Consider the following 27617-nt stretch of genomic DNA (forward strand, 5'->3'; position numbering starts at 1 on the left):
TCTTCATTCTCTTGTTATCTATGGCTGAAGGGACAGCATTGCACTACTGACAGGAAGCTGAAAATATCTATTTAGCCAATCACAAGAGACAAATGTGTACAGGCACCAATTAGCAGCAGCTCCCACTTGTGTATGATATGTGCGTATTCATTTTTTAACAAGGGATACTAAGAGAACGAAGCACATTTGAAAATAGAAGTGAATTTAAAAGCGTCTTAAAATTACATGCTCTATCTGAATCATGCACGTTTACTGCTTTAGTGGCATATACGCATATGCTGCAGCACCCCCTGCATCAGCAGTCAAACGCTACGTCAGCTCAGAGTGTCGGTAGTGGATTGTATGATGTTGACAAGATACAAGCAAACTACTGGTGCTGTGAGCACAGTGTTTGAATGCTGGTGCACGGAGCACACACAGCATATGTGTGTATGCCTCTGAAACAGCAATAACATGCACAAAAATAATTTTCTCTTTTTTATAATTATAATGCGAAAATGTTTCTAAATAAAACTGGAATGCTCTAATGTACGTATCAATGTTGACTATTATGCACTTCAGCAATAATATTTTCTTTCCTTTTTTGTTCTGTATTAAAATGACAAAAAAACTCAAATGTTTCTTTTATGATTCAGATAAAGCGTAACATTTTAACTTTCCAATTTACTTCTATTGTCAAATTTACTTTGTTCTCATGGTATTTATGAGGGCACAAACTGACCTAAAAGTGTCAGCCTAACAAACAGAAAGCCACAGGGCAACAGAATGAAAGCACTTGACATAGTTAACGCTTCATAATCTGAATGAGAGCGTCTGTGGTCGGACATTATATTAAAATTGTTTTTTTCTTCAAATTCCTGTATTGAGCAAACCAACATATTCTGTGATAGTCATCTGTATCAGCCAATGAGCAATAGACAGGTATACTTTATACACAGAAATACATTTACTGTTGGGTTTTCAATACATTTAAACATTTTTTTTTAATGCAGAACTATTTTTAGCACATTTAACTGTTGCTTTTTCATATACATGATAGAAAACAACAGTACAATGTCCCTTTTCAATACCCACACACCATATTGTGTTTCCCTGAATACATCTCAGTGTGTTTAATCCCATAGCAGAATGTACCTCACTCAGCACTATATATACAGCAGGACCACGATAAAGCACTTAGCCACAAATCCTTTCTATTATCACATTTGCCCTGCACAGTGTGCAAATAATAGGCAACTCTGAACAAAAAAATCACATTTACCAGGGTAATGGTATTTATTAATATCCTGTATAAACATTTGAAATTAAAAAATAAAATAAGAAATAACTATTATATATCATTTTTAACTTATGATTTGCAAAATTCCTTTGAAGTAGAAGTTACAGAGCTGACATGAGACACACAGGTTATCACACTGTGCACTAATTGATTTGTTTGTTTCCACACCCAATTGAACCGTCTTCCTGATTCCATGATGTGGGTTTTATCGAGCAGACTGGGATGGAAAAACACGCCAGGGAAAGGAAGCTTTAATTAAACTGCAAAACTAAAAGTTATCTATTTATCCTCTGCCAGAGGCGCATTGCAGAGTTTGCTGTCACTATCAGAACAAAGCTCTATTGTACATATCTGAAAAATCACAAAAAAGATAGCTAAAACTATTTATATACGTGCTACTCTTCAAAATACTAATATTGTGTGTCTGACTACATCTGTCTAGCTATAATCAATATATCTCTCTATCTATATCTATTTATCTCTCTCTGTCTATATCCGTCTGTCATTGTTGTACATATCTGAAATATTTGACACTCAAAATATATTTTACACAAAAAAGATAGCTAAACCCGTTTATATTTGTGCTACTCTTTAAAATACTAATATATTCTATGTCTATATCTGTTTATATCTATCTATCTTTGTTTGTCTATAGTCATCTATCTACCTAGATAATTTTTCTTTATATCTATCTCTCTATCTATCAATCAATTTATCTCCATAAATTAAAAAGAGCATTCAGTGTTAAAGGGACAGTCTAGTCCAAAACAAACTTTCATTATTCAGATAGGGCATATAATTTTAAACAATTTTCACATCTACATCTATCACCAATTTAGCTTTGTTCTCTTGGTATTCTTAGTTGAAAGCTAAAAATAGGAGGGTCATATGCTAATTTCTATGTCCTTGAAGGCTGCCTCTCATCTCAGGGCATTTTGACAGTTTTTCACCACTAGAGGGTGTTATATGTGTTTCATATAGATAACCCTGTGCTCACGCACGTGGAGTTCCTAGGAGCCAGCACTGATTGGCTAAAATGCAAGTCTGTCAAAAGAACTGAAATAAGGGGCAGTTTGCAGAGGCTTAGATACAAGATAATCAAAGAGGTAAAAAGTGTATTAATATTACTGTTTTGGTTATGCAAAACTAGGGAATGGGTAATAAAGGGATTATCTATCTTTTAATACAATAAATATTCGGGTGTAGACTGTCCCTTTAAATACTGAAATTCACATGTTGTAGAATGGATTAACAATTCCATTCGGCCACCAAATTAATCCTAAATTTGAAAACTGAAAGCTAATGGCATCATTGTTTTTGTTACTGAATTTTTAGAGGTTGTAGAGTTTTTAGACTACAGGAAAAACTGCAACATCAGTATACATGAAATTTGTCAGGAATATGAATCTTTAGGGGTACAGTATACCTAGATATGTTTGAAAATCCTTACAGCAAGAAGATATTTTAACTCAGATGCAAAATCCATTTGAAAATGTTGGTGGCTATGTTCAATTATTCAAATCATAGAAAGAAAAAAGCACCATAATCCCCATACAACAACCCGGTATGGCAACTTTTTAGCTTTTCTACACCATTCCAATGTATTATAAGAGCTGTTTGAATTTTTAATTAATTCAATTTAATTAAATTGCTCAAATTAGTAAACAATATAACATAATAATCTTAGGGGTTCATTCAAATCTTTTTTTGGCTCCCGATCTGTGTTTTTCAAGTTCTGAGCAGGGTTCAAGTCAAGCGGGAACGGAGTTCCTGCACTATCTTTTTAGGAGGAACTAAGTTCCCTCTGGACAGAAAACAGAAATGCTTCAGTAAACACTTGATGCTGGTGGTGGGAGGAGCTGGATCACAGTCTGGTTAGAGGGATAGTGAGATCATCTAGTAATGGGTAGTAACACTTCCTACAATACAGTAAATGCAAGCCTGTCAGTGGCAACCATTAAACCCTTCATTCATTTTAATTTAATTAACCAATGTGTATAGATTATATTCATATACATACAGTGTGTGTGTATGTATATAAAAATAATATATATATATATATATATATATATATATATATATATACACAGTATATATATATATATATATATATATATATATATATATATATATATATATATATATATTTATTTATATTAATTGTGAAGGGGTGGATGTTTTGGTGAGTTCCCACACCTTTTTTTTTTTGTAGGACTCGACCCCTGGTTCTGAGTGGTCACAGTCCAAGTGATAACATATCTATATTACAAAAGGTTCAGATTGGATCAGAACAGATAGCGGGAAATTCACCCATAAAATACATGGAGTGCATTGGCGATTATAATACTCCTGACCATGGGCTTTGCATTTTATCTCACCAACAAAATGGACACTTCAAATTCAACCAACAATGGATGTTGCTAAAGTGCAAAACTGGCCTTTTCAAGATGTTTGACAGTAATTCCAAGTTGATTTGGATTAATTCTATTATGTTGTGCGTGTGTGATACTATGAAACGGTCACAGACGCCATTTTGGATGTATATATTAATATATGGTCTAATTAAACCTATATTTCCCTGGTAGTGAGCAGGACAGAGATTTCCATATGTATATGTATTAAAAAGACAATCTACTCAAGATTTTTTTACTGTTTTTAAAGATAGATAATTCCTTTATTACCATTCAGCAGTTTTCCATAACCAACACTGTTATATTACTATACATTTTACCTATGTAATTACCTTGTATCTAAGTCTCTGCAGACTGCCCCTTATTTCAGTTTGGTTGACAGACTTGCATTTTAGCCTATCAGTGCCCTCTCATAAGTAACTCCATGGGCGTGAGCACAATGTTATCCATGTCACACATGAACTAACACCCTCTAGCTGGGAAGAACTGTCAAATGCTTTAAGATAAGAGGCGACCTTGAAGGAAATTAGCATATGAGCCTTACTAGGTTTAGTTTTCAGTTAAAAATACCAAGAGAACAAAACAAATTTGATGATGAAAGTGAATTAAAAAGTTGTTTAAAATTGCATGCCTTATCTGAATCGTGAAAGTTTAATTTTGGCTATACTGTCCCTTTAATTACACAATTGTGTGATATCTAGTACAACAAACAAGATCTGCAGGAAATGTGAGAAAGTTAAAGTAATTTCATCTTATTAAACAGGATTTCTATCACTAATCAGGAATTTGTGATTTAACCGTTTCCCATTCCATTCTGTTTTTTTACTTTAAACAGAGGTCTCAAAAATTGTGTTATAAAAAAACATTATTTACAGTATCTAGAACCTTATCTTCCCATCTTCTAAAAATAATAGATATTTGGTAAAAACAAACCTCATTCTGTACCGTGAGCTTTTTAACTTTTGGCGATAATAAAAACCTTATAATGTATCAGTTTTGCGATTTACATCCTGTTTTAGTAGATAAGAACAGTTTCAGCCACTTTTTTTCTTATGTAAATTATTATCCCACAGTTAATTTTAGATAAAAAAAAATATCACCAAAACAGAAAAAATAAGTTTTTGTTAAAGGGACAGTCTAGACCAAATACTTATTCTTTATTACTTATTGTTACACCAGACAAGCATCTTGCAAAGGGTGCCACATCTATAAGCTTGTAGGAAGTACAGGAAACTTTTAAATAATCATCGTTTGTTTGCAACTGAAAATGGCCACCAAGCTCCACCCACAGCTTTCTTCTTGTCCAGTTAGCTTTTTTCTTGAATGACAGTTTAGTAGTGCACGTTTAATATTTTTCAGTTAGCTATTTCAAATTGCACTTATGCAGTGTTTTTTTTTCTCAAACAGAAATGCAGGGGACATTTATTGCAGGCGGACCGGCATCATTTCCTGCAACTAGTGATAGTTTTTGTGGCTTTCTGTATGCTTTTTAATTGTGATTTTTTTTCTACTGCAAGTGATAATTAAAACGTAAATAATCTTTATATTCTTGTGGTAAAAAATGTATCTTATTCAGTTATTGATTTATGTTATTGTTAATAAAGACTAATAATGTTTAGCTCCTCATTACTTATGCAACTTATAAACCACTGTTGTCCTGATCTCCTAGTCTGTGCAGGCATACACATCTCTGCACCTTCCGCTCATATAGGACCAGATTGTGAGTTGAGTACTAATGTAATCGCGCTCGTATTACAATTTTAACCCCTTAACGCCCTTAGGACTTTTTTTGCCGTCCTAACCGCACTGGGCTTTAACGCCCTTAGGATGGCATAGAACGTGATAGTCTTTTGGCTGTACTAAAGCCAAAGGCGCCTCCCGAATGGAATTGCGGGTTGGAGGGCATGCCTAGCATCATAGGCACTTCCCCCAGACACAATCCCATCATTGAAATCACACAATCGCATTGACGATTGCGTGATTTAAATTTTTAACTTATATGTTTAAATCTGAACTTTGTTCCGATGTAGACATATAAATCCAGCTGTTAAGGGTTTTAAGTAAATGATAACACTTGAGGGCAATAACGATTTATGCTAGAATAATTACAGCGACCTCAGAGGTCTGGTTAACTGTTTTGCAAAACTAAAAAGTTGCAAAAAACACATTATAAAGTACAGTTACACTTATAATAACACCATCTAATAAAAATTATTCACAAAAAATATTGCACAAAAAAGTTATAAGGGCTCAAAGAAATGAGGTCGCAGGTGTTAGAAAAAAAAAAGGCAGACAAATGGCTTTAACATAGAAATACATAGAAATACATACATACATTTGTCTATTTCTTTAAAGTGAGGTCCATCTGTCCCTATCCCTCTGTCCCTATCCCTTTGTCCCTATCCCTCTGTCCCTATCCCTCTGTCCCTGTCCCTCTGTCCCTGTCCCCCTGTCCCTGTCCCTCTGTCCCTATCCCTCTGTCCCTGTCCCTCTGTCCCTATCCCTCTGTCCCTGTCCCTCTGTCCCTATCCCTCTGTCCCTGTCCCTCTGTCCCTATCCCTCTGTCCCTGTCCCTCTGTCCCTATCCCTCTGTCCCTATCCCTATTCCTCTGTCTCTGTCCCTATCCCTCTGTCCCCTGTCCCTCTATCCCTATCCCTCTGTCCCTGTCCCTCTGTCCCTGTCCCTCTGTCCCTGTCCCTCTGTCCCTGTCCCTCTGTCCCTATCCCTCTGTCCCTATCCCTCTGTCCCTGTCCCTCTGTCCCTGTCCCTCTGTCCCTATCCCTCTGTCCCTATCCCTCTGTCCCTATCCCTATTCCTCTGTCTCTGTCCCTATCCCTCTGTCCCTATCCCTCTGTCCCTGTCCCTCTGTCCCTATCCCTCTGTCCCTATCCCTCTGTCCCTATCCCTCTGTCCCTATCCCTATTCCTCTGTCTCTGTCCCTATACCTCTATCCCTATCCATCTATCCCTGTCCCTCTGTCCCTATTGAAGGCTCTGTATGTAACTAACAACCAATAGAGTGCGCTGTATATCACTAACAACAAATAGAGGGCTCTGTATATCACTAACAACCAATAGAGGGCGCTGTATATCACTAGCAACAAATAGAGGGCTCTGTATATCACTAACAACCAATAGAGGGCACTGTATATCACTAACAGGGTGCTGTACATCATAACAACCAATAGAGGGTGCTGTGTATGGAACTAACAACCAATAGAGGGCGCTGTATATCACTAACAACCAATAGAGGGCGCTGTATATCACTAACAGGGTGCTGTACATCATAACAACCAATAGAGGGTGCTGTGTATGCAACTAACAACCAATAGAGGGCGCTGTATATCACTAACAACAAATAGAGAGCTCTGTATATCACTAACAACAAATAGAGGGCTCTGTATATCACTAACAACCAATAGAGGGCGATGTATGTAACTCACAACCAATAGAGGGCACTGTATGTAACTAACAACCAATAGAGGGCACTGTATGTAACTAACAACCAAAAGAGGGCGCTGTATATCACTAACAAAAAATAGAGGGTTCTGTATATCACTAACAACCAAAAGAGAGTGCTGTGTATGTAACTAACAACAAATAGTGGGCTCTGTATATCACAAACAAGCAATAGAGGGCGCTGTATGTATCTAACAAGCAATAGAGAGTGCTGTACATCATAACTAATAAAGGGCACTGAATATAGCTAACAACCAATGGAGAGAGCTGTATATCATTAATAAGCACTAGAGAGCAGGGCACTGTATATAAATAATAATCAATAGAGAGCGCTGTATGCAACTGTTATAATGATATACAGCTCCTGTCCCTATACTGTTTGTTAGTGCTACACTCTCAGCAACCTGTTGGTTATTAGTGATAAACACTTAAGAAAAGTAATTTTAGTGCAGCTGATTTTAATTATATACATGCTCACTCCTTATTCTACTTGAGGAGACTTTTACAATGAATAGATAGCAGCAACCTTAATATAAATTTGAATATGCAAATTAAATGACCCCAAGATGCTTTGCATGTAAAAAGTGGCTCAAAAAAACGCTATTTGATAACATTTATCAAAGATGTAGGAGCTGAATATCGTCAATAAATGTTTTGAGTGATATGAAGCACACAATTAAAAAAAAAAAACAACACAGTTTGGATGGGATCTGCAAGCTAAAAAGGGGGAGACTAGCAACAAGGTTTTGCACATTCCATAACTAATAATTTAGTTAACTTTTAATTTATTAATTATTGTAAAAAATAAATGAAGTCCGCTAACTGCAATAAATCCTAATCCAAGAATTCATTATTTATTTAATTCAAATCTTTGCTAGGTGTGAGTACTAGTATCATGAAAGAGAGAAGCTGTAGTGCACTACTAGATATTCAATCACTTCTTGTATAAATTATACTTTTAGTGTTGAATTAGACTTTAACCCTTTCGTGACAGGGTTAAAGTGCCTACATCGGAACAACTGTTCCGATGTAGACAAATTGAAACTACGCGATCGTGCATACGATCGCGAGATTTCAATTATTGGATCGCATCTGGGGGGCGTCCCTACAATCCTAGGAACGCCCTCCAGACCACGATTAAATCCCTGAAGCACAGAAGGCTTCAGGACAGCCGTTAGTTATGACGTTCCATTCCGTCATAACGGCTTTAAAGCCCAGTCTAATTATGACGGAATGGAACGGCATAACGGCTTTAAAAGGTTAAAGATATTGTTAACCGTCATCCATCCACTTTAATAAAAAAAACAGAGCAAGACTCGAGGAGTATGAGGTTTGGATAACTTAATATAACATATCTTATACACTCTTTATTATACTTAAGGAGACTTTTAGAATGCATATAGATTATAGATGTATGCAAATTTAAAACTACCAAAATTAAACAGTCTTTTAGAACTATTTTTTGTGTGTCTAACATTAACTATATTTTGGTCTCTTGCAAACATTTTTCACTGTCTAATGCAAAGTTGTAAACTAAAATAAGAACTATAAATACATTTAATATTTGTTCACTATTTATTATACTTGATGAGACTTTTAAAATAAATATATTGCACATATTAGCATAGATTTGAATATGCAAATGAATTACCCATAGATACTTTGCATGTAAAAACATTTTCTTAAAGTTATTTAATAACGTTTGCCAGATTTGGGAGCTGAATATCATTAATATATATTTTGTCTGATATGAATCACCAAAACAGATTTAAAAAAAAAAAAACAAAAAAAAACTTTCAGAGGGGAACTGCAAGTTACACAATGTGAACCTAATATCTAGCACAAAGTTTTCTACCTTGCAGTTTCAATTTATTAATCAAAGTATATAATGCTGAGATTTAGCTCAGTTAAAGCACTTTGGTAAGATATTAAACGCAGTATAAAAAGAAAAACATTTCTTAAAGCTTATTTGATTTTCTATTTACATTTTTTCTATACACAAGTCCGTGTGTAGAATAATTTTTATGAGAGGATCGTGCTGATTCGCGATGTTAAGATTAGCAAGTAATAATCAGTGTGACCAGGTTTTTGAAGAATTTGATTATAACATAGAATCTAGTACGGGCAAGAGGAGTGAAAATGTAGCAAGAGGTCAGGAAAATAAACATGCCCTGCTAAAGGTAAGCTGAGGCAGATGATGTTAATGCAGCCACCGGCAGAAAGACTAAGAATAAAAATGCTGCATAAAACACAATATGAGGGACGAAGTATCAAATTATATATTTTAAATATAGTATAATATAAATATAGTAGACAAAATAAATTATACTATAGAAAATAGTTTCAAATTAATTTCAATAACATAGCTAGCGCAATGCAAATTCAGGGCTATGCAAAGCAGTGCTCAATGATCCTTACCCGGAACGATAGTTACAACCTAAAGCATTAGGGACTGATAAGGCTGCAACACTTCAATGACTTAACTGCTCATATGCAAAATAGTATGTGCGTGCATGAGAATTAATTTACGAGTCGATCATGATTGGAAAGTAATATACATAACCAAAGACAGGTAAAGAGGTGGGAGGAGCTTGACAGCCATTTTAAACTGATATAAAAAAAAAAGTTTTCACAATTACCGTTATTGTTTTCTAGCAGGTGTACCATCAACCTGATTCAGGACACTTGTTTAATGTGTTTGAGCAGGTAGTTAAAATTTATGATAAGGTGTAGACTGTCCCTTTAATGAATAAATGAACAATGAATTAACATTTTAAAATTGTGGAAACCATAATTGATCAAACATGCCCTGTATGCCCATATACAAATGGTGGGCAGTCATATTGCTTAACAATTATCGTAAACACCACTCTATCCAGTTACAAAACACACACACAGACTACATTAATCACTATTTTATATTTCAGTGATTGCCAACCATTATTGGCCGTTCCGAAACTTGTATGTGCTAACAACCTTGGCATATCTTTCACTCAGAAAATTTGTGATTGTTTTGTCAACGAAAAAAAAGTTGTTCCCGTTTATCAAACAGCGGGGGTAAAAAACAGAAAGATCGGAAAAGACCCTTAGTGAAACCGTGCTTGTCCGACTTATGGCCCAAGGGCCACAATACAACTGTTCATTGCATTTTATTAGACTATCATTTTTAAACTGAATACTATATCAGCCCTATTCAAACTCAAGCATATAGGCAAATCTGCTTAAAATCCAATATGGGAACTCACAATTCCAAGTCATGTGAAACAGCATAAATAACAGGCACATGTTATGACATATGACACACTTCACCAGACACGTAAATCATTGCAGGAATCAATAATTCCTTTTATTTTTCCTTTCTGCGCAACTGTATTAATAAAACAAACACTCCTTTTTTCGCTTACAAAAATTTGCCACATTGCTGGGAGATAGCTGCTGATTGGTGGCTGCACATACTGTATATGCCTCTTGTCATTGGCTCACCACATGTATTCGGCTAGCTCCCATTACTGCATTGCTGCTCCCCCTTCAAAGGATACCGAAAGAATGAAGCAAATTGGAAAGTAGCATAAAATTGCATGCTTTTATCTGATTCTATGCTAAAGCACAAAACAAACATATTAGGTTTCATGTCCCTTTAAAGCTTTGATGATTTTTGTTTAATTCACAGAAATAATATAGCAAACATGGAACTGTCATCAAAGCAAGACGTCCTCATCACTGGACATTTGTAACATTTTAATATTATTATTGCTAATGATTTCAGCCCTTTATGACAACTAAGGGGCGTTGTGGTCACAAGTTCACAGACCACAGTCTTACAGCCATAAAGTTGTAGACAAAATGTTAACAATACAAAGGTTTTGAAACTCTTAACATTTTGGTGCAACTGTTACAACAGACAATATTAATGTCAGGTGACTGAACATTTTGGTTGTGAGGGTTAAAAGTGGAACATGTTGCAGCTTTTTAACAAGGGGTTAATTGTGACCCAGCAACATCTCAGTCGCCTTATTATGGCCACATCTGCAAATGTACAGATCAGAACCAGAAATCCAGGTGTATTTATGGCACACTATTATAAAACACATACTAAACTATTTAATCTCATATTTCTTTATGACAGCCGCACTTCCCAATGGGAGTCAACATGTCTCCCATCACTATCTGCGGCCAGCAGCTGCAGGAAATCTCTCATTGACCTGTGCTGGACCTCACACCGCCTCCCATCAGATCTCTCGCTCATCTTTATGCAGAAGCCGTGCTTGAGTTTATTGGGAGTGCAGAGAAGCATTACTATGGCAACAGCACAGCCAATCACAATACAGCGCTACAGCAAATTCTAGTTACCTCTACTGCAAGGTAATGAGGTCTGAGTGGTGCATTGAGATAAGTTAACCCCTTCCAAACATCACTTGAGATACTAACATTTAACCTATGAGCTCTCTCAATCACAGGGTTGTCAAATCTTTCTGTTTTTGTGTCACTGCACACCCCACCAGGTGCTATATAATATATTACTGTATTACTATTACAGGATAATCAAACAAATTAAATAAGGTCCTACTAATTATACTTAAAGGGACATTGTACTAATTTTTCCTATCATTCATATGAAAAAGCAATATTGAAACATGATGAATTTTCTTCATTGACTGAAAAAACGTGAAGTAAAAGCTGTTAAAATGATAACTAATAAAGCAGTATCAGTTGTGTATGTCCTGATTATGCACACCTTCTGACAGGCACTTCCTGCTAATATTAACAAGCTGATGGCAGGAAGCAGTCAACAGCCAATGAGCAACAGCAGTAAGCAGCCAATGCCAATGAGCATTAGCAGGAAGTACAGAAAAGCCAATGAGCATAATCAAGAAGTACACAACAGCCAATGAGTATTAGCAGAACATACAAAACACTCAATAGTCAATAAGCATTAGCAAGAAATACCCAAAGCCAGTGAGCACTAGCAGGAAGTAAAAAACAGCCAATGAACATTAACAGGAAGTGCATAACAGCCTATGAGCATTAGCAGGAAGTACAGAACAGCCAATAAGCATTAGCAGGAAGTACTCAACAGCCAATGAGCATTAGCAAGAAGTACACAACAGCCAATGAGCATTACCAGGAAGTACACGACAGCCAATGAGCATTAGCAAGAAGTACACGACAGCCAATGAGCATTAACAGGAAGTACACAAGTGTACAGCAGCCAATGAGCATTAGCAGGAAGTACACAACAGCCAATGAGCATTAGCAAGAAGTACACAACAGCCAATGAGCATTAACAGGAAGTACACAACAGCCAGTACACAACAGCTAATGAACATTAGCAGGAAGTACTCAACAGCCAATAAGCATTAGCAGGATGTACACAACAACCAATAAACATTAGCAGTAAGTACTCAACAGTCAATGAAGTACATAACAGCCAATAAGCATTAGTGGGAAGAACCTAAAGACAATGAGCATTAGCAGGAAGTACACCACAGCCAATGAGCATTAGCAGGAACTACACAACAGCCAATAAGCATTAGTGGGAAGTACCCAAAGCCTTTGAACATTAACAGGAAGTACAATAGCCAATGAACATTAACAGGAAGTACACAACAGCCTATGAGCATTAGCAGGAAGTACACAACAGCCTATGAGCATTAGCAGGAAGTACACAACAGCCAATAAGCATCAGCAGGAAGTACACAACAGCCAATGAGCATTAGCTGGAAGTAAACAACAGCCAATGAGCATTAGCTGGAAGTACACAACAGTCAATGAGCATTAGCAGGAAGTAAACAACAGCCAATGAGCATTAGCTGGAAGTACACAACAGCCAATGAGCATTAGCAGGAAGTACTCAACAGCCAATGAGCATTAGCAGGAAGTACTCAACAGCCAATGAGCATTAGCAGGAATTAAACTACAGCCAATGAGCATTAGTGGGAAGTACCTAAAGATAATGAGCATAGGCAGGAAGTACACATGAGCCAATAAGCATTAGTTAGAAGTACCTAAAGACAATAAGCATTAGTGGGAAGCACACAACAGCCTATGAGCATTAGCAGCAAGTAAACAACAGCCAATGAGCATTAGCAGGAATTACACAACAGCCAATGAGCATTAGCAGCAAGTACACAACAGCCAATGAGCATTAGCAGGAATTACACAACAGCCAATGAGCATTAGCAGCAAGTACACAACAGCCAATGAGCATTAGCAGGAATTACACAACAGCTAAAGAGCATTAGCAGAAAGTACACAACAGCCAATAAGCATTAGAAGGAAGTACCTAATGACAATGAGCATTAGTGGGAAGTACACAAGAGCCAATAAGCATTAGTGGGAAGTACACAAGAGCCAATAAGCATTAACAGGAAGTACACAAAAGCCAATAAGCATTAGTGGGAAGTAACTAAAGACAATGAGCATAGGCAGGAAGTACACAAGAGCCAATGAGCATTAGCAGGAAGTACACAAGAGCCAATAAGCATTAGTGGAAAGTACACAAGAGCCAATAAGCATTAGTGGGAAGTACCTTAAGGCAAAAAGCATTAGCAGGAAGTACACAACAGCCAATGAGCATTAGCTGGAAGTACACAACAGTCAATGAGCATTAGCAGGAAGTAAACAACAGCCAATGAGCATTAGCTGGAAGTACACAACAGCCAATGAGCATTAGCAGGAAGTACTCAACAGCCAATGAGCATTAGCAGGAATTAAACTACAGCCAATGAGCATTAGTGGGAAGTACCTAAAGATAATGAGCATAGGCAGGAAGTACACATGAGCCAATAAGCATTAGTTAGAAGTACCTAAAGACAATAAGCATTAGTGGGAAGCACACAACAGCCTATGAGCATTAGCAGCAAGTAAACAACAGCCAATGAGCATTAGCAGGAATTACACAACAGCCAATGAGCATTAGCAGCAAGTACACAACAGCCAATGAGCATTAGCAGGAATTACACAACAGCCAATGAGCATTAGCAGCAAGTACACAACAGCCAATGAGCATTAGCAGGAATTACACAACAGCTAAAGAGCATTAGCAGAAAGTACACAACAGCCAATAAGCATTAGAAGGAAGTACCTAATGACAATGAGCATTAGTGGGAAGTACACAAGAGCCAATAAGCATTAGTGGGAAGTACACAAGAGCCAATAAGCATTAACAGGAAGTACACAAAAGCCAATAAGCATTAGTGGGAAGTACCTAAAGACAATGAGCATAGGCAGGAAGTACACAAGAGCCAATGAGCATTAGCAGGAAGTACACAAGAGCCAATAAGCATTAGTGGAAAGTACACAAGAGCCAATAAGCATTAGTGGGAAGTACCTTAAGGCAAAAAGCATTAGCAGGAAGTACACAACAGCCAATAAGCATTATTGGGAAGTACACAAGAGCCAATAAGCATTAGTGGGAAGTACCTAAAGACAATAAGAATTAGTGGGAAGTACACAACAGCCAATAAGCATTAGTGGGAAGTACACAACAGCCAATAAGCATTAGCAGGAGTAGGAGTTACACAACAGCCAATGAGCATTAGCAGGAAGTACACAACAGCCAATAAGCATTAGTGGGTCGTACCTAAAGACAATGTGCATAGGAAGGAAGTACACAACTGAACATATTTAAATGAGCATTCTAGTGCAGCAGCAGCAGCAGCTTGCTCTAATGATGTAAATGCACTACAGACCCTCAGGTGCTATGGGCTACATAACAAGTGCAGCACAAGCAACAAACTTTGCAGAAAGAATTGTGCACACTCTGGTATTACATTTGATCCAAAGCATCTTAACACAGCCACATTTTATTTTAGCACAACCTTTATTCAGCGCAGTATTAGTGCATATTACACACGGTGAGTTACATACTGTACTTATGTTCCTGTATTACACACAGTGAGTTACATACTGTACTTATGTTACTGTATAACACACAGTGAGTTACATACTGTGCTTATGTTACTGTATTACACACATTGAGTTACATACTGTGCTTATGTTCCTGTATTACACGCAGTGAGTTACATACTGTACTTATGTTACTGTATTATACACAGTGAGTTATTACATACTGTAGTTATGTTCCTGTATTACACACAGTGAGTTACATACTGTACTTATGTTACTGTATTACACACAGTGAGTTACATACTGTGCTTATGTTACTGTATTACACACAGTGAGTTACATACTGTACTTATGTTCCTGTATTACACGCAGTGAGTTACATACTGTACTTATGTTACTGTATTACACACAGTGAGTTACATACTGTAGTTATGTTCCTGTATTACACACAGTGAGTTACATAGTGTACTTATGTTACTGTATTACACACAGTGAGTTAGATGTTGTACTTATGTTACTGTATTACACACAGTGAGTTACATACTGTAGTTATGTTCCTGTATTACACACAATGAGTTACATACTGTACTTATGTTACTGTATTACACACAGTGAGTTACATGCTGTACTTATGTTACTGTATTACACACAGTGAGTTACATACTGTACTTATGTTCCTGTATTACACGCAGTGAGTTACATACTGTACTTATGTTACTGTATTACATACTGTAGTTATGTTCCTGTATTACACACAGTGAGTTACATACTGTACTTATGTTACTGTATTACACACAGTGAGTTACATGCTGTACTTATGTTCCTGTATTACACACGGTGAGTTACATACTGTACTTATGTTACTGTATTACACATAGTGACTTACATGTTGTACTTATGTTACTGTATTACACGCAGTGAGTTACATGTTGTACTTATGTTCCTGTATTACACACAGTGAGTTACATACTGTACTTATGTTACTGTATTACACACAGTGAGTTACATGTTGTGCTTATGTTACTGTATTACACACAGTGAGTTACATACTGTACTTATATTACTGTATTACACACAGTGAGTTACATGCTGTACTTATGTTCCTGTATTACACACAGTGAGTTACATGTTGTAATTATGTTACTGTATTACACTCAGTGAGTTACATGTTGTACTTATGTTCCTGTATTACACACAGAGAGTTACATGTTGTGCTTATGTTACTGTATTACACACAGTGAGTTACATGTTGTGCTTATGTTACTGTATTACACACAGTGAGTTACATGTTGTGCTTATGTTACTGTATTACACACAGTGAGTTACATGTTGTGCTTATGTTACTGTATTACACACAGTGAGTTACATACTGTGCTTATGTTACTGTATCACACACAGTGAGTTACATACTGTACTTATGTTACTGTATTACACACAGTGAGTTACATACTGTACTTATGTTCCTGTATTACACACAGTGAGTTACATGTTGTGCTTATGTTACTGTATTACACACAGTGAGTTACATGCTGTACTTATGTTCCTGTGTTACACACAGTGAGTTACATGCTGTACTTATGTTACTGTATCACACACGGTGAGTTACATACTGTACTTATGTTACTGTATTACACACAGTGAGTTACATACTGTACTTATGTTCCTGTATTACGCACAGTGAGTTACATGCTGTGCTTATGTTACTGTATTACACACAGTGAGTTACATGTTGTGCTTATGTTCCTGTATTACAAATAGTGAGTTACATGCTGTACTTATGTTCCTGTATTACACACAGTGAGTTACATGTTGTACTTATGTTACTGTATTACACACAGTGAGTTACATACTGTACTTATGTTACTGTATTACACATAGTGAGTTACATGCTGTACTTATGTTACTGTATTACACGCAGTGCGTTACATGTTGTGCTTATGTTCCTGTATTACACACAATGAGTTACATGCTGTACTTATGTTACTGTATTAGTTTACACATAGTGAGTTACATGCTGTGCTTATGTTACTGTATTACACACAGTGAGTTACATACTGTACTTATGTTACTGTATTACACACAGTGAGTTACATACTGTACTTATGTTACTGTACTACACACAGTGAGTTACATACTGTACTTATGTTACTGTACTACACACAGTGAGTTACATACTGTACTTATGTTACTGTATTACACACAGTGAGTTACATGTGGTACTTATGTTCCTGTATTACACACAGTGAGTAACATGCTGTACTTATGTTACTGTATTAGACACAGTGAGTTACATGCTGTGCTTATGTTACTGTATTACACACAGTGAGTTACATGTTGTACTTATGTTCCTGTATTACACACAGTGAGTTACATGCTGTACTTATGTTCCTGTATTACACACAGTGAGTTACATGCTGTGCTTATGTTCCTGTATTACATACAGTGAGTTACATGTTGTGCTTATGTTCCTGTATTACACATAGTGAGTTACAAGTTGTGCTTATGTTCCTGTATTACACATAGTGAGTTACATGTTGTGCTTATGTTCCTGTATTACACATAGTGAGTTACATGTTGTATTTATGTTCCTGTATTACACAGTGAGTTACATACTGTACTTATGTTACTGTATTACAAACGGTGAGTTACATGCTGTACTTATGTTACTGTATTACACACAATGAGTTACATGCTGTACTTATGTTACTGTATTACACACGGTGAGTTACATGCTGTACTTATGTTACTGTATTACACACAGTGAGTTACATACTGTACTTATGTTCCTGTATTACACACAGTGAGTTGCATTCTGTGCTTATGTTACTGTATTACACACAGTGAGTTACATGTTGTACTTATGTTCCTGTATTACACACAGTGAGTTACATACTGTGCTTATGTTCCTGTATTACACACAGTGAGTTACATGTTGTGCTTATGTTCCTGTATTACACATAGTGAGTTACAAGTTGTGCTTATGTTCCTGTATTACACATAGTGAGTTACATGTTGTACTTATGTTCCTGTATTACACAGTGAGTTACATACTGTACTTATGTTACTGTATTACACACGGTGAGTTACATGCTGTACTTATGTTACTGTATTACACATAGTGAGTTACATGTTGTACTTATGTTCCTGTACTACACACAGTGAGTTACATGTTGTACTTATGTTCCTGTATTACACACAGTGAGTTACATACTGTAGTTATATTCCTGTATTACACACAGATAGTTGCATGCTGTGCTTATGTTACTGTATTACACACAGTGAGTTACATACTGTAGTTATGTTCCTGTATTACACACAGTGAGTTGCATGCTGTACTTATGTTACTGTATTACACACAGTGAGTTACATGTTGTACTTATGTTCCTGTATTACACACAGTGAGTTACATGTAGTGCTTATGTTACTGTATTACACACGGTGAGTTACATACTGTACTTATGTTACTGTATTGCACACGATGAGTTACATGTTGTAGTTATGTTACTGTATTACACACGGTGAGTTACATGCTGTACTTATGTTACTGTATTACACACAGTGAGTTACATGCTGTACTTATGTTACTGTATTACACACAGTGAGTTACATGTTGTGCTTATGTTACTGTATTACACACAGTGAGTTACATGCTGTACTTATGTTACTGTATTACACACGGTGAGTTACATGCTGTACTTATGTTCCTGTGTTACACACAGTGAGTTACATGCTGTACTTATGTTACTGTATCACACACGGTGAGTTACATACTGTACTTATGTTACTGTATTACACACAGTGAGTTACATACTGTACTTATGTTCCTGTATTACGCACAGTGAGTTACATGCTGTGCTTATGTTACTGTATTACACACAGTGAGTTACATGTTGTGCTTATGTTCCTGTATTACAAATAGTGAGTTACATGCTGTACTTATGTTCCTGTATTACACACAGTGAGTTACATGCTGTACTTATGTTACTGTATTACACACAGTGAGTTACATAGTGTACTTATGTTACTGTATTATACACAGTGAGTTACATGCTGTACTTATGTTACTGTATTACACACAGTGAGTTACATAGTGTACTTATGTTACTGTATTACACACAGTGAGTTACATGTTGTACTTATGTTACTGTATTACACACAATGAGTTATATACTGTACTTATGTTACTGTATTACACACAGTGAGTTACATGCTGTACTTATGTTCCTGTATTACACACAGTGAGTTACATGCTGTACTTATGTTCCTGTATTACACACAGGGAGTTACATGTTGTACTTATGTTACTGTATTACACACAGTGAGTTACATGTTGTACTTATGTTCCTGTATTACACACAGTGAGTTACATGCTATACTTATGTTCCTGTATTACACACGGTGAGTTACATGCTGTGTTTATGTTCCTGTATTACAGATGGTGAGTTACATGTTGTACTTATGTTCCTATATTACACACGGTGAGTAACATGCTGTGCTTATGCTCCTATATTACAAGTGGTGAGTTACATGTTGTGCTTAAGATACATTTAGCTACCAATCAGCAAGCACTACCCAGGTGCTGAACCTTTATGTGAATAGCTGGAAAGTAAGCTTAGGAGCCGGTCCATTTTTGGTTCAGAATCTTGGTTGCGCTTGTTGATTTGTTGGCTAAATGTAGCCACCAATCAGCAAATGCCAGCCAGGGTGCTGAACCAAAAAAAATGGGCCAGTTTCTAAGCTTACATTCCTGCTTTTTCAAATAAAGATACCAAGAGAACAAAGAAAAATTGGTAATAGGAGTAAATTAGAAAGTCACTTAAAGGGACAGTCAACACCAGAATTTTTGTTGTTTTAAAAGATAGATAATCCCTTAATTACCAATTCCCTAGTTTTGCATAACCAACATAGTTATAATAATACACTTTATACCTCTGTAATTACCTTCGGCTAGATTACGAGTTGTGCGTTAGGTTTAAAAAGCAGCGTTAAGAGGTCCTAACGCTGCTTTTTAACGTCCGCTGGTATTACGAGTCTTGCAGGTACAGGTGTACCGCTCACTTTTTTGGCCAGACTTGGAAATACCGCAAATACACTTACGTAAATTGCGTATCCTCTTTTTTCAATGGGACTTGCATAGCGCCGGTATTACGAGTCTGCCAAAAAGTGAGCGGTAGACCCTTTCCTGTCAAGACTGGTACCGCATTTTAAAGTCAGTAGTTAAGAGTTTTACACTACAACGCTGTAGCATAAAACTCTTAACTAAAGTGCTAAAACGTACACTAACACCCATAAACTATGTATTAACCCCTAAACCGAGGCCCTCCCGCATTGCAAACACTTAAATAAAAATTTTAACCCCTAATCTGCCAAACCGGACATCGCCGCCACTATAATAAACATAATAACCCCTAAACCGCCGCACTCCCGCCTCGCAAACATTAGTTAAATATTATTAACCCCTAATCTGCCGTCCTTAACATCGCCGACACCTACCTACATTTATTAACCCCTAATTTGCCGCCCACAACGTCGCCGCCACTATACTAAATGTATTAACCCCTAAATCTAAGTCTAACCCTAACCCCCCTAACTTAAATATAATTAAAATAAATCTAAATAAATATTCCTATCATTAACTACATTATTCCTATTTAAAACTAAATACTTACCTTTAAAATAAACCCTAAGCTAGCTACAATATAACTAATAGTTACATTGTATCTATCTTAGGTTTTATTTTTATTTTACAGGCAAGTTTGTATTTATTTTAACTAGGTACAATAGTTATTAAATAGTTATTAACTATTTAATAACTACCTAGCTAAAATAAATACAAAGTTACCTGTAAAATAAAACCTAACCTAAGTTACAATTACACCTAACACTACACTATAATTAAATTAATTCCCTAAATTAAATACAATTAAATAAAATTATCTAAAGTACAAATAAACCTACCTAATCTAATCCCCCTAACAAAATAAAAAAGCCCCCCTAAAATAAAAAAGCCCTACCCTACACTAAATTACAAATAGCCCTTAAAAGGGCCTTTTGCGGGGCATTGCCCCAAAGTAATCAGCTCTTTTACTTGTAAAAAAATTTACAAATCCCCCCCAACATTAAAACCCACCACCCACACAACCAACCCTACTCTAAAACCCACCCAATACCCCTTTAAAAAAAAACTAACACTAACCCCTTGAAGATCACCTTACCGGGAGAAGTCGTCATCCAACCGGGCCGAAGTCCTCAACGAAGCTGGGAGACGTCTTCATCCAAGCCGGGCAAAGTGGTCCTCCAGACGGGCAGAAGTCTTCATCAGCCAATCGGAATTGAAGGGACGCCATCTTGGATGACGTCATATAAAGGAACCTTCATTCAGACTTAGCCGTCGGATGAAGAGGATGCTCCGCGTCGGATGTCTTGAAGATGGACCCGCTCCGCGCCGGATGGATGAAGATAGAAGATGCCGTCTGGATGAAGACTTCTACCCGTCTGGAGGACTACTTCACCCGGCTTGGATGAAGACGTCTCCTGGCTTCGTTGAGGACTTCGGCCCGGTTGGATGAAAACTTCTCTCGGTAAGGTGATCTTCAAGGGGTTAGTGTTAGGTTTTTTTAAGGGGGTATTGGGTGGGTTTTAGAGTAGGGTTGGTTGTGTGGGTGGTGGGTTTTAATGTTGGGGGGGGATTTGTACATTTTTTACAAGTAAAAGAGCTGATTACTTTGGGGCAATGCCCCGCAAAAGGCCCTTTTAAGGGCTATTTGTAATTTAGTGTAGGGTAGGGCTTTTTTTTTATTTTGGGGGGGCTTTTTTATTTTGTTAGGGGGATTAGATTAGGTGTAATTAGTTTACAAATCTTGTAATTTGTTTATTTTCTGAAATTTAGTGGGGGGTTTTTTTGTACTTTAGATAATTTTATTTAATTGTATTTAATTTAGGAAAATAATTTAATTATAGTGTAGTGCTAGGTGTAATTGTAACTTAGGTTAGGTTTTATTTTACAGGTAACTTTGTATTTATTTTAGCTAGGTAGTTATTAAATAGTTAATAACTATTTAATAACTATTCTACCTAGTTAAAATAAATACAAACTTGCCTGTAAAATAAAAATAAATCCTAAAATAGCTACAATGTACCTATTAGTTATATTGTAGCTAGTTTAGGGTTTATTTTATAGGTAAGTATTGAGTTTTAAATAGGAATTATTTAGTTAATGATGGGAATTTTTATTTAGATTTCTTTTAATTATCTTTAAGTTAGGGGGTGTTAGGGCTAGGGTTAGACCTAGGTTTAAGGGTTAATACATTTAGTATAGTGGCTGTGACATTGGGGGCGGCAGAGTAGGGGTTAATAAATATAATGTAGGGTTCGGCGATGTTGGGGGCAGCAGATTAGGGGTTCATAAGTATAATGTAGGTGGCGGCGGTGTCAGGAGCGGCAGATTAGGGTTAATAATATAATGTAGGTGTCGGCGATGTTGGGGGCGGCAGATTAGGGGTTAATAAGTGTAAAATTAGGGGTGTTTAGACTCAGGGTTCATGTTAGGGTGTTAGGTGTAGACATAAAATGTATTTCCCCGTAGGAATCAATGGGGCTGCATTACTGAGTTTTACGCTGCTTTTTTGCAGGTGTTAGACTTTTTTTCAGCCGGCTCTCCCCATTGATTCCTATGGGGAAATTGTGCACAAGCACATTACACCAGCTCACCGCTAACGTAAGCAGCACTGGTATTGGAGTGCGGTAATGAGCAACATTTTGCTCAACGCTCACTTCTTGTCTAGTTTGTAAAAACCCGTAATACCAGCGCTGGCTGTAAGTGAACGGTGAGCATAAACTGCTCATTAGCACCGCATAGCCTCTAACGCAAAACTCGTAATCTAGCCGCTTGTATCTAAACCTCAGCAGACTGCCCCCTTATTTCAGTTCTTTTGCAAGACTTGCATTTTAGCCAATCAGAGCTGACTCCATGGTAAATTCACATGCATAAGCTCAATGTTATCTCTATGGAACACATGAACTAATGCCCTCTAGTGGTGACAAAAATGCATTTAGATTAGAGGCGGCCTTCAAGGTCTAAGAAATTAGCATATGAACCTCCTAGGTTTAGCTTAGAATACCAATAGAACAAAGCAAAATTGGTGATAAAAGTAAATTGGAAAGTTGTTTAAAATTACATGCCCTATCTGAATCATGAATATTTTTTGGGACTTGACTGTACCTTTAAAATTGCTGCTCTATCTGAATTATGAAAGAAAAAAATTGGGTCTAATATCTGAATACAGAGGTGTTGGTTACCTGGGGAGGACCCTTGCAGTTGACGGTGGTGCGTTAGTCTGGTCACAGCTCTGTACTCCATCTTGGCAGCCACATACACAGCTGCCCAATGCCTGCAATGGGAAGACCTCTTCAGAGCTGCTGAATGCTGGGTTATCCAAGGAATTTAGGGAAGCGGAGGTGGTGAGCCATGTCTGGGACGGACACCAGAAATGAGTAGGAACGTCATCAAAACGACTGAATCTCCGGTAACTGAGGGTAGATAAGACAAAAAAATAATGTGTTATGGTCCAACCATGTGGCACTCAGCCCATAGAAAAATTACCAGTGCTCATTTACATTAGTAAACTGCAGAAGATCTTCTAGTCTAGAAATATTGCTTTATACTACATGTGCATCTGTAGTCTTAACATACAAGCCGAGCATGAAAAATCTGTATACACTGAAACTTGTTTGGTGCTAATCTCCATGCACTGTTTGCCTTATGTAGGGGGTCTGGTGTAGACAAGGCTTGCCCCTGTAGTTTTCTTAGCTAATTGAAATAGTTTTGCAATATATTATCACTGAGGCCAATTAGAGATAGATATGTCTCAAGGTTAAAGGGACACTCAGGTGAAAATTAAACTTTCATGATTCAGATAGAGCAGCAATTTTAAAAAACTTTCAAATGTATTTCAATTAACAAAATGTGCAGTCTTTTTATATTTACACTGATTCCCCAGCTCCTACTGAGCATGTGCAAGAATTCACAGAATAAATGTATATGCATTTGTGATTGGCTGATAGCTGTCACATGATAAGGGAGGAGTGGAAATAGACATAATTGTGAAATTTGTCAGAAAGCAATCTACTACTCACTTGAAGTTCAGACTAAGGGCTTTTGCATTGTTTTGTTATCATGCATTTGTTTATTATGCAAATCTACTGTATTTACTGGTCCTTTCAAAAGGGACATGAAACCCAAACATTTTCTTTCATGATTTAGGTAGAATTTTAAACAACTTTCCAGTTTACTTCTATTAGCAAATTGGCTTCATTCTCTTTGTATAATTTGTTAAAGGAGCAGAAATGAACTACTGGCTTCTAACTGAACACATGGGTGAGCCAATGGCAATTGGTATCTATATATGTAGCCACCAACCTAGGTTCTTTGCTGCTTCTGAGCTTACCTTCATAAACATTTCAGCAAAGGATAACAAGAGAAGGAAGTAATTTAAATAATAGAAGTAAATTGCAAAGTTGTTTAAAATTGTATGTTCTGTCTGAATCATACATGTCTTATTATGACTTTACTGTCCCTTTACGCTTTTTAATTCTGCAGTGTACACTTCCGATTCTCAGGACTGGAAAACCAACACTCTTCAGACTTAAATTACTGGAGAAGAGGGCACCATAATTGTTGATTAAAATAAATGTATAATGCACTGCAGTGACGTCAGAGGCTGGTGAGGCAGTGGCTAGGATACGCCTTCATTCTTTAGATATCCTTTGTTGAAGAAATAGCAATGCACATGGGTGAGCCAATCACATGAGGTATCTATGTGCAGCCACCAATCAGCAGCTAGTGAGCATATTTAGATATGATTTTCAACAAAGGATATCAAAAGAATGAAGAAAATTAGATATTAGATGTAAATTGGAAAGTTATTTAAATTTGCATATGGGTTTCATATGGGTTTCATGTCCCATTAAATGGTGTCTTGGAAACCTGGTCAACTTAGTAAACATCTGATTTTAGTCTAAAAGGATTGTAACAGAAACTCTTGCCAGATAACACAAGGCTTGCTCTGATTATGAGATCTAGAAATCCATGCCCATTAAAATATGTTTAAAACATACTTTTTACTTTAATGCTGCAAATTATGCTTATAGATTCTTTCATTATTCAGTAAATATAAAAATGTTTTGATCCAGTGGCGGCTGGTGAAATTAAAAGATGGTGGGGCGCTTCACCCCACCCCTTTAAATAAAGCCACACCATCAGATGGCACTACCAATTCATTAAATAAATAAAAGGTAGACAAAAACACAGAAAAGCACTCGGGGGGGGAAAGGGAGAGACAGACACAGAGGGTTAGAGAGAAAGAGAGAGAGAGACACAATCACACACAGAGGGTTAGAGAGTGAGAGACACAATCACACACAGAGGGTTAGAGAGAGAGAGAGAGACACAATCACACACAGAGGGTTAGAGAGAGAGAGAGAAAGAGAGACATAATCACACACAGAGGGTTAGAGAGAGAGAAAGAGAGAGAGACACAATCACACACAGAGGGTTAGAGAGAGAGAAATAAAGAGAGAGTGAGAGACACAATCATACACAGAGGGTTAGAGAGAAAGAGAGACACAATCACACGCAGAGGGTTAGAGAGAGAGAGAAATAGAGAGAGACACAATCATACACAGAGGGTTAGAGAGAGAGAGAAAGAGAGAGAGACACAATCTCACACAGAGGGTTAGAGAGAAAGAGAAGAGAGACAATCATACACAGAGGGTTAAAGAGAGAGAGACACACACACAATCACACACAGAGGGTGAGAGAGAGAGAGAGAGAGAGAGAAAGAAACACAATCACACACAGAGGGTTAGAGAGAGAGAGAAAGAGAGACACAATCACACACATAGGGTTAGAGAGAAAGAGAGAGAAACACACAATCACACACAGAGGAATAGAGAGAGAGAGAGAAAGAGAGAGAGACACAATCACACACAGAGGGTTAGAGAGAGAGAGAGAGACACAATCACACACAGAGGGTTAGAGAGAGAGAAAGAGAGACACAATCATACACAGAGGGTTAGAGAGAGAGAGACACAATCACACACAGAGGGTTAGAGAGAGAGACACAATCTCACACACAGAGGGTTAGAGAGAGAGAGAGTTAGAGAGAGAGAAAGAGAGACACAATCATACACAGAGGGTTAGAGAGAGAGAGAGAGAGAGAGAATCACACACAGAGGGTGAGAGAGAAATAGAGAGACACAATCACACACAGAGGGTTAGAGAGAGAGAGAAAGAGACACAATCACACACAGAGGGTGAGAGAGAAAGAGAGAGACACAATCACACACAGAGGGTTAGAGAGAGAGAAAGAGAGAGAGAGAGACACAATCACACACAGAGGGTTAGAGAGAGAGAAATAAAGAGAGAGTGAGAGACACAATCATACACAGAGGGTTAGAGAGAAAGAGAGACACAATCACACACAGAGGGTTAGAGAGAGAGAGAAATAGAGAGAGACACAATCATACACAGAGGGTTAGAGAGAGAGAGAAAGAGAGAGAGACACAATCTCACACAGAGGGTTAGAGAGAAAGAGAAGAGAGACAATCATACACAGAGGGTTAAAGAGAGAGAGAGACACACAATCACACACAGAGGATGAGAGAGAGAAACACAATCACACACAGAGGGTTAGAGAGAGAGAGAAAGAGAGACACAATCACACACATAGGGTTAGAGAGAAAAAGAGAGAAACACACAATCACACACAGAGGAATAGAGAGAGAGAGAGAAAGAGAGAGAGACACAATCACACACAGAGGGTTAGAGAGAGAGAGACACAATCACACACAGAGGGTTAGAGAGAGAGACACAATCACACACAGAGGGTTAGAGAGAGAGAAAGAGAGACACAATCATACACAGAGGGTTAGAGAGAGAGAGACACAATCACACACAGAGGGTTAGAGAGAGAGACACAATCTCACACACAGAGGGTTAGAGAGAGAGAGAGTTAGAGAGAGAGAAAGAGAGACACAATCACAGAGGGTTAGAGAGAGAGAGAGAGAATCACACACAGAGGGTGAGAGAGAAAGAGAGAGACACAATCACACACAGAGGGTTAGAGAGAGAGAGAAAGAGACACAATCACACACAGAGGGTGAGAGAGAAAGAGAGAGACACAATCACACACAGAGGGTTAGAGAGAAAGAGAGAGAGACACACAATCATACACAGAATGTGAGAGAGAGAGAGACACAATAACACACAGAGGGTTAGAGAGAGAGACACAATCACACACAGAGGGTTAGAGAGACACATAAGGGATGAGAGTCAGAGGGGGAGGAAGAGAGACAGAGAGAGAAAGAGACCATGGGGGAGAACAACACATAAGGAGAGAGATGGATAGATAGAGAGAGAGAGAGATAGAGAGAGAGAGAGACATACACACACACACACACACAAGGGGGGGAGAGGGACCACTGCATTTTAAAGTAATAAAACAGCAGACCTACAGAGAGTTCAGAAAATGAGTCTATAATTTAGTGTGAAGTACAGAGGCAAGCTGCTAAGTTAGTGGGTGTAAAGTTTGAGTAAACAAAATACAAAAACGACCCTGCTG

The 27617-nt window shown here is 37.4% G+C and overlaps 1 protein-coding gene across 1 annotated transcript in view; it reads right to left on the reverse strand.

Annotated features, from left to right (window-relative positions):
• LOC128642116 (mucin-3A) overlaps positions 1-27617 on the reverse strand; it is a 156677-nt gene that overhangs the window by 42928 nt on the left and 86132 nt on the right. The window contains exon 8 of the mRNA XM_053694789.1: positions 23296-23526. Coding sequence (XP_053550764.1) covers positions 23296-23526 — 231 coding nt within the window. The remainder of the gene's footprint in view (positions 1-23295; positions 23527-27617) is intronic.

This window comes from Bombina bombina, chromosome 11 (genome assembly GCF_027579735.1).
Source record: "Bombina bombina isolate aBomBom1 chromosome 11, aBomBom1.pri, whole genome shotgun sequence".
NCBI classification, from domain to species: domain Eukaryota; kingdom Metazoa; phylum Chordata; class Amphibia; order Anura; family Bombinatoridae; genus Bombina; species Bombina bombina.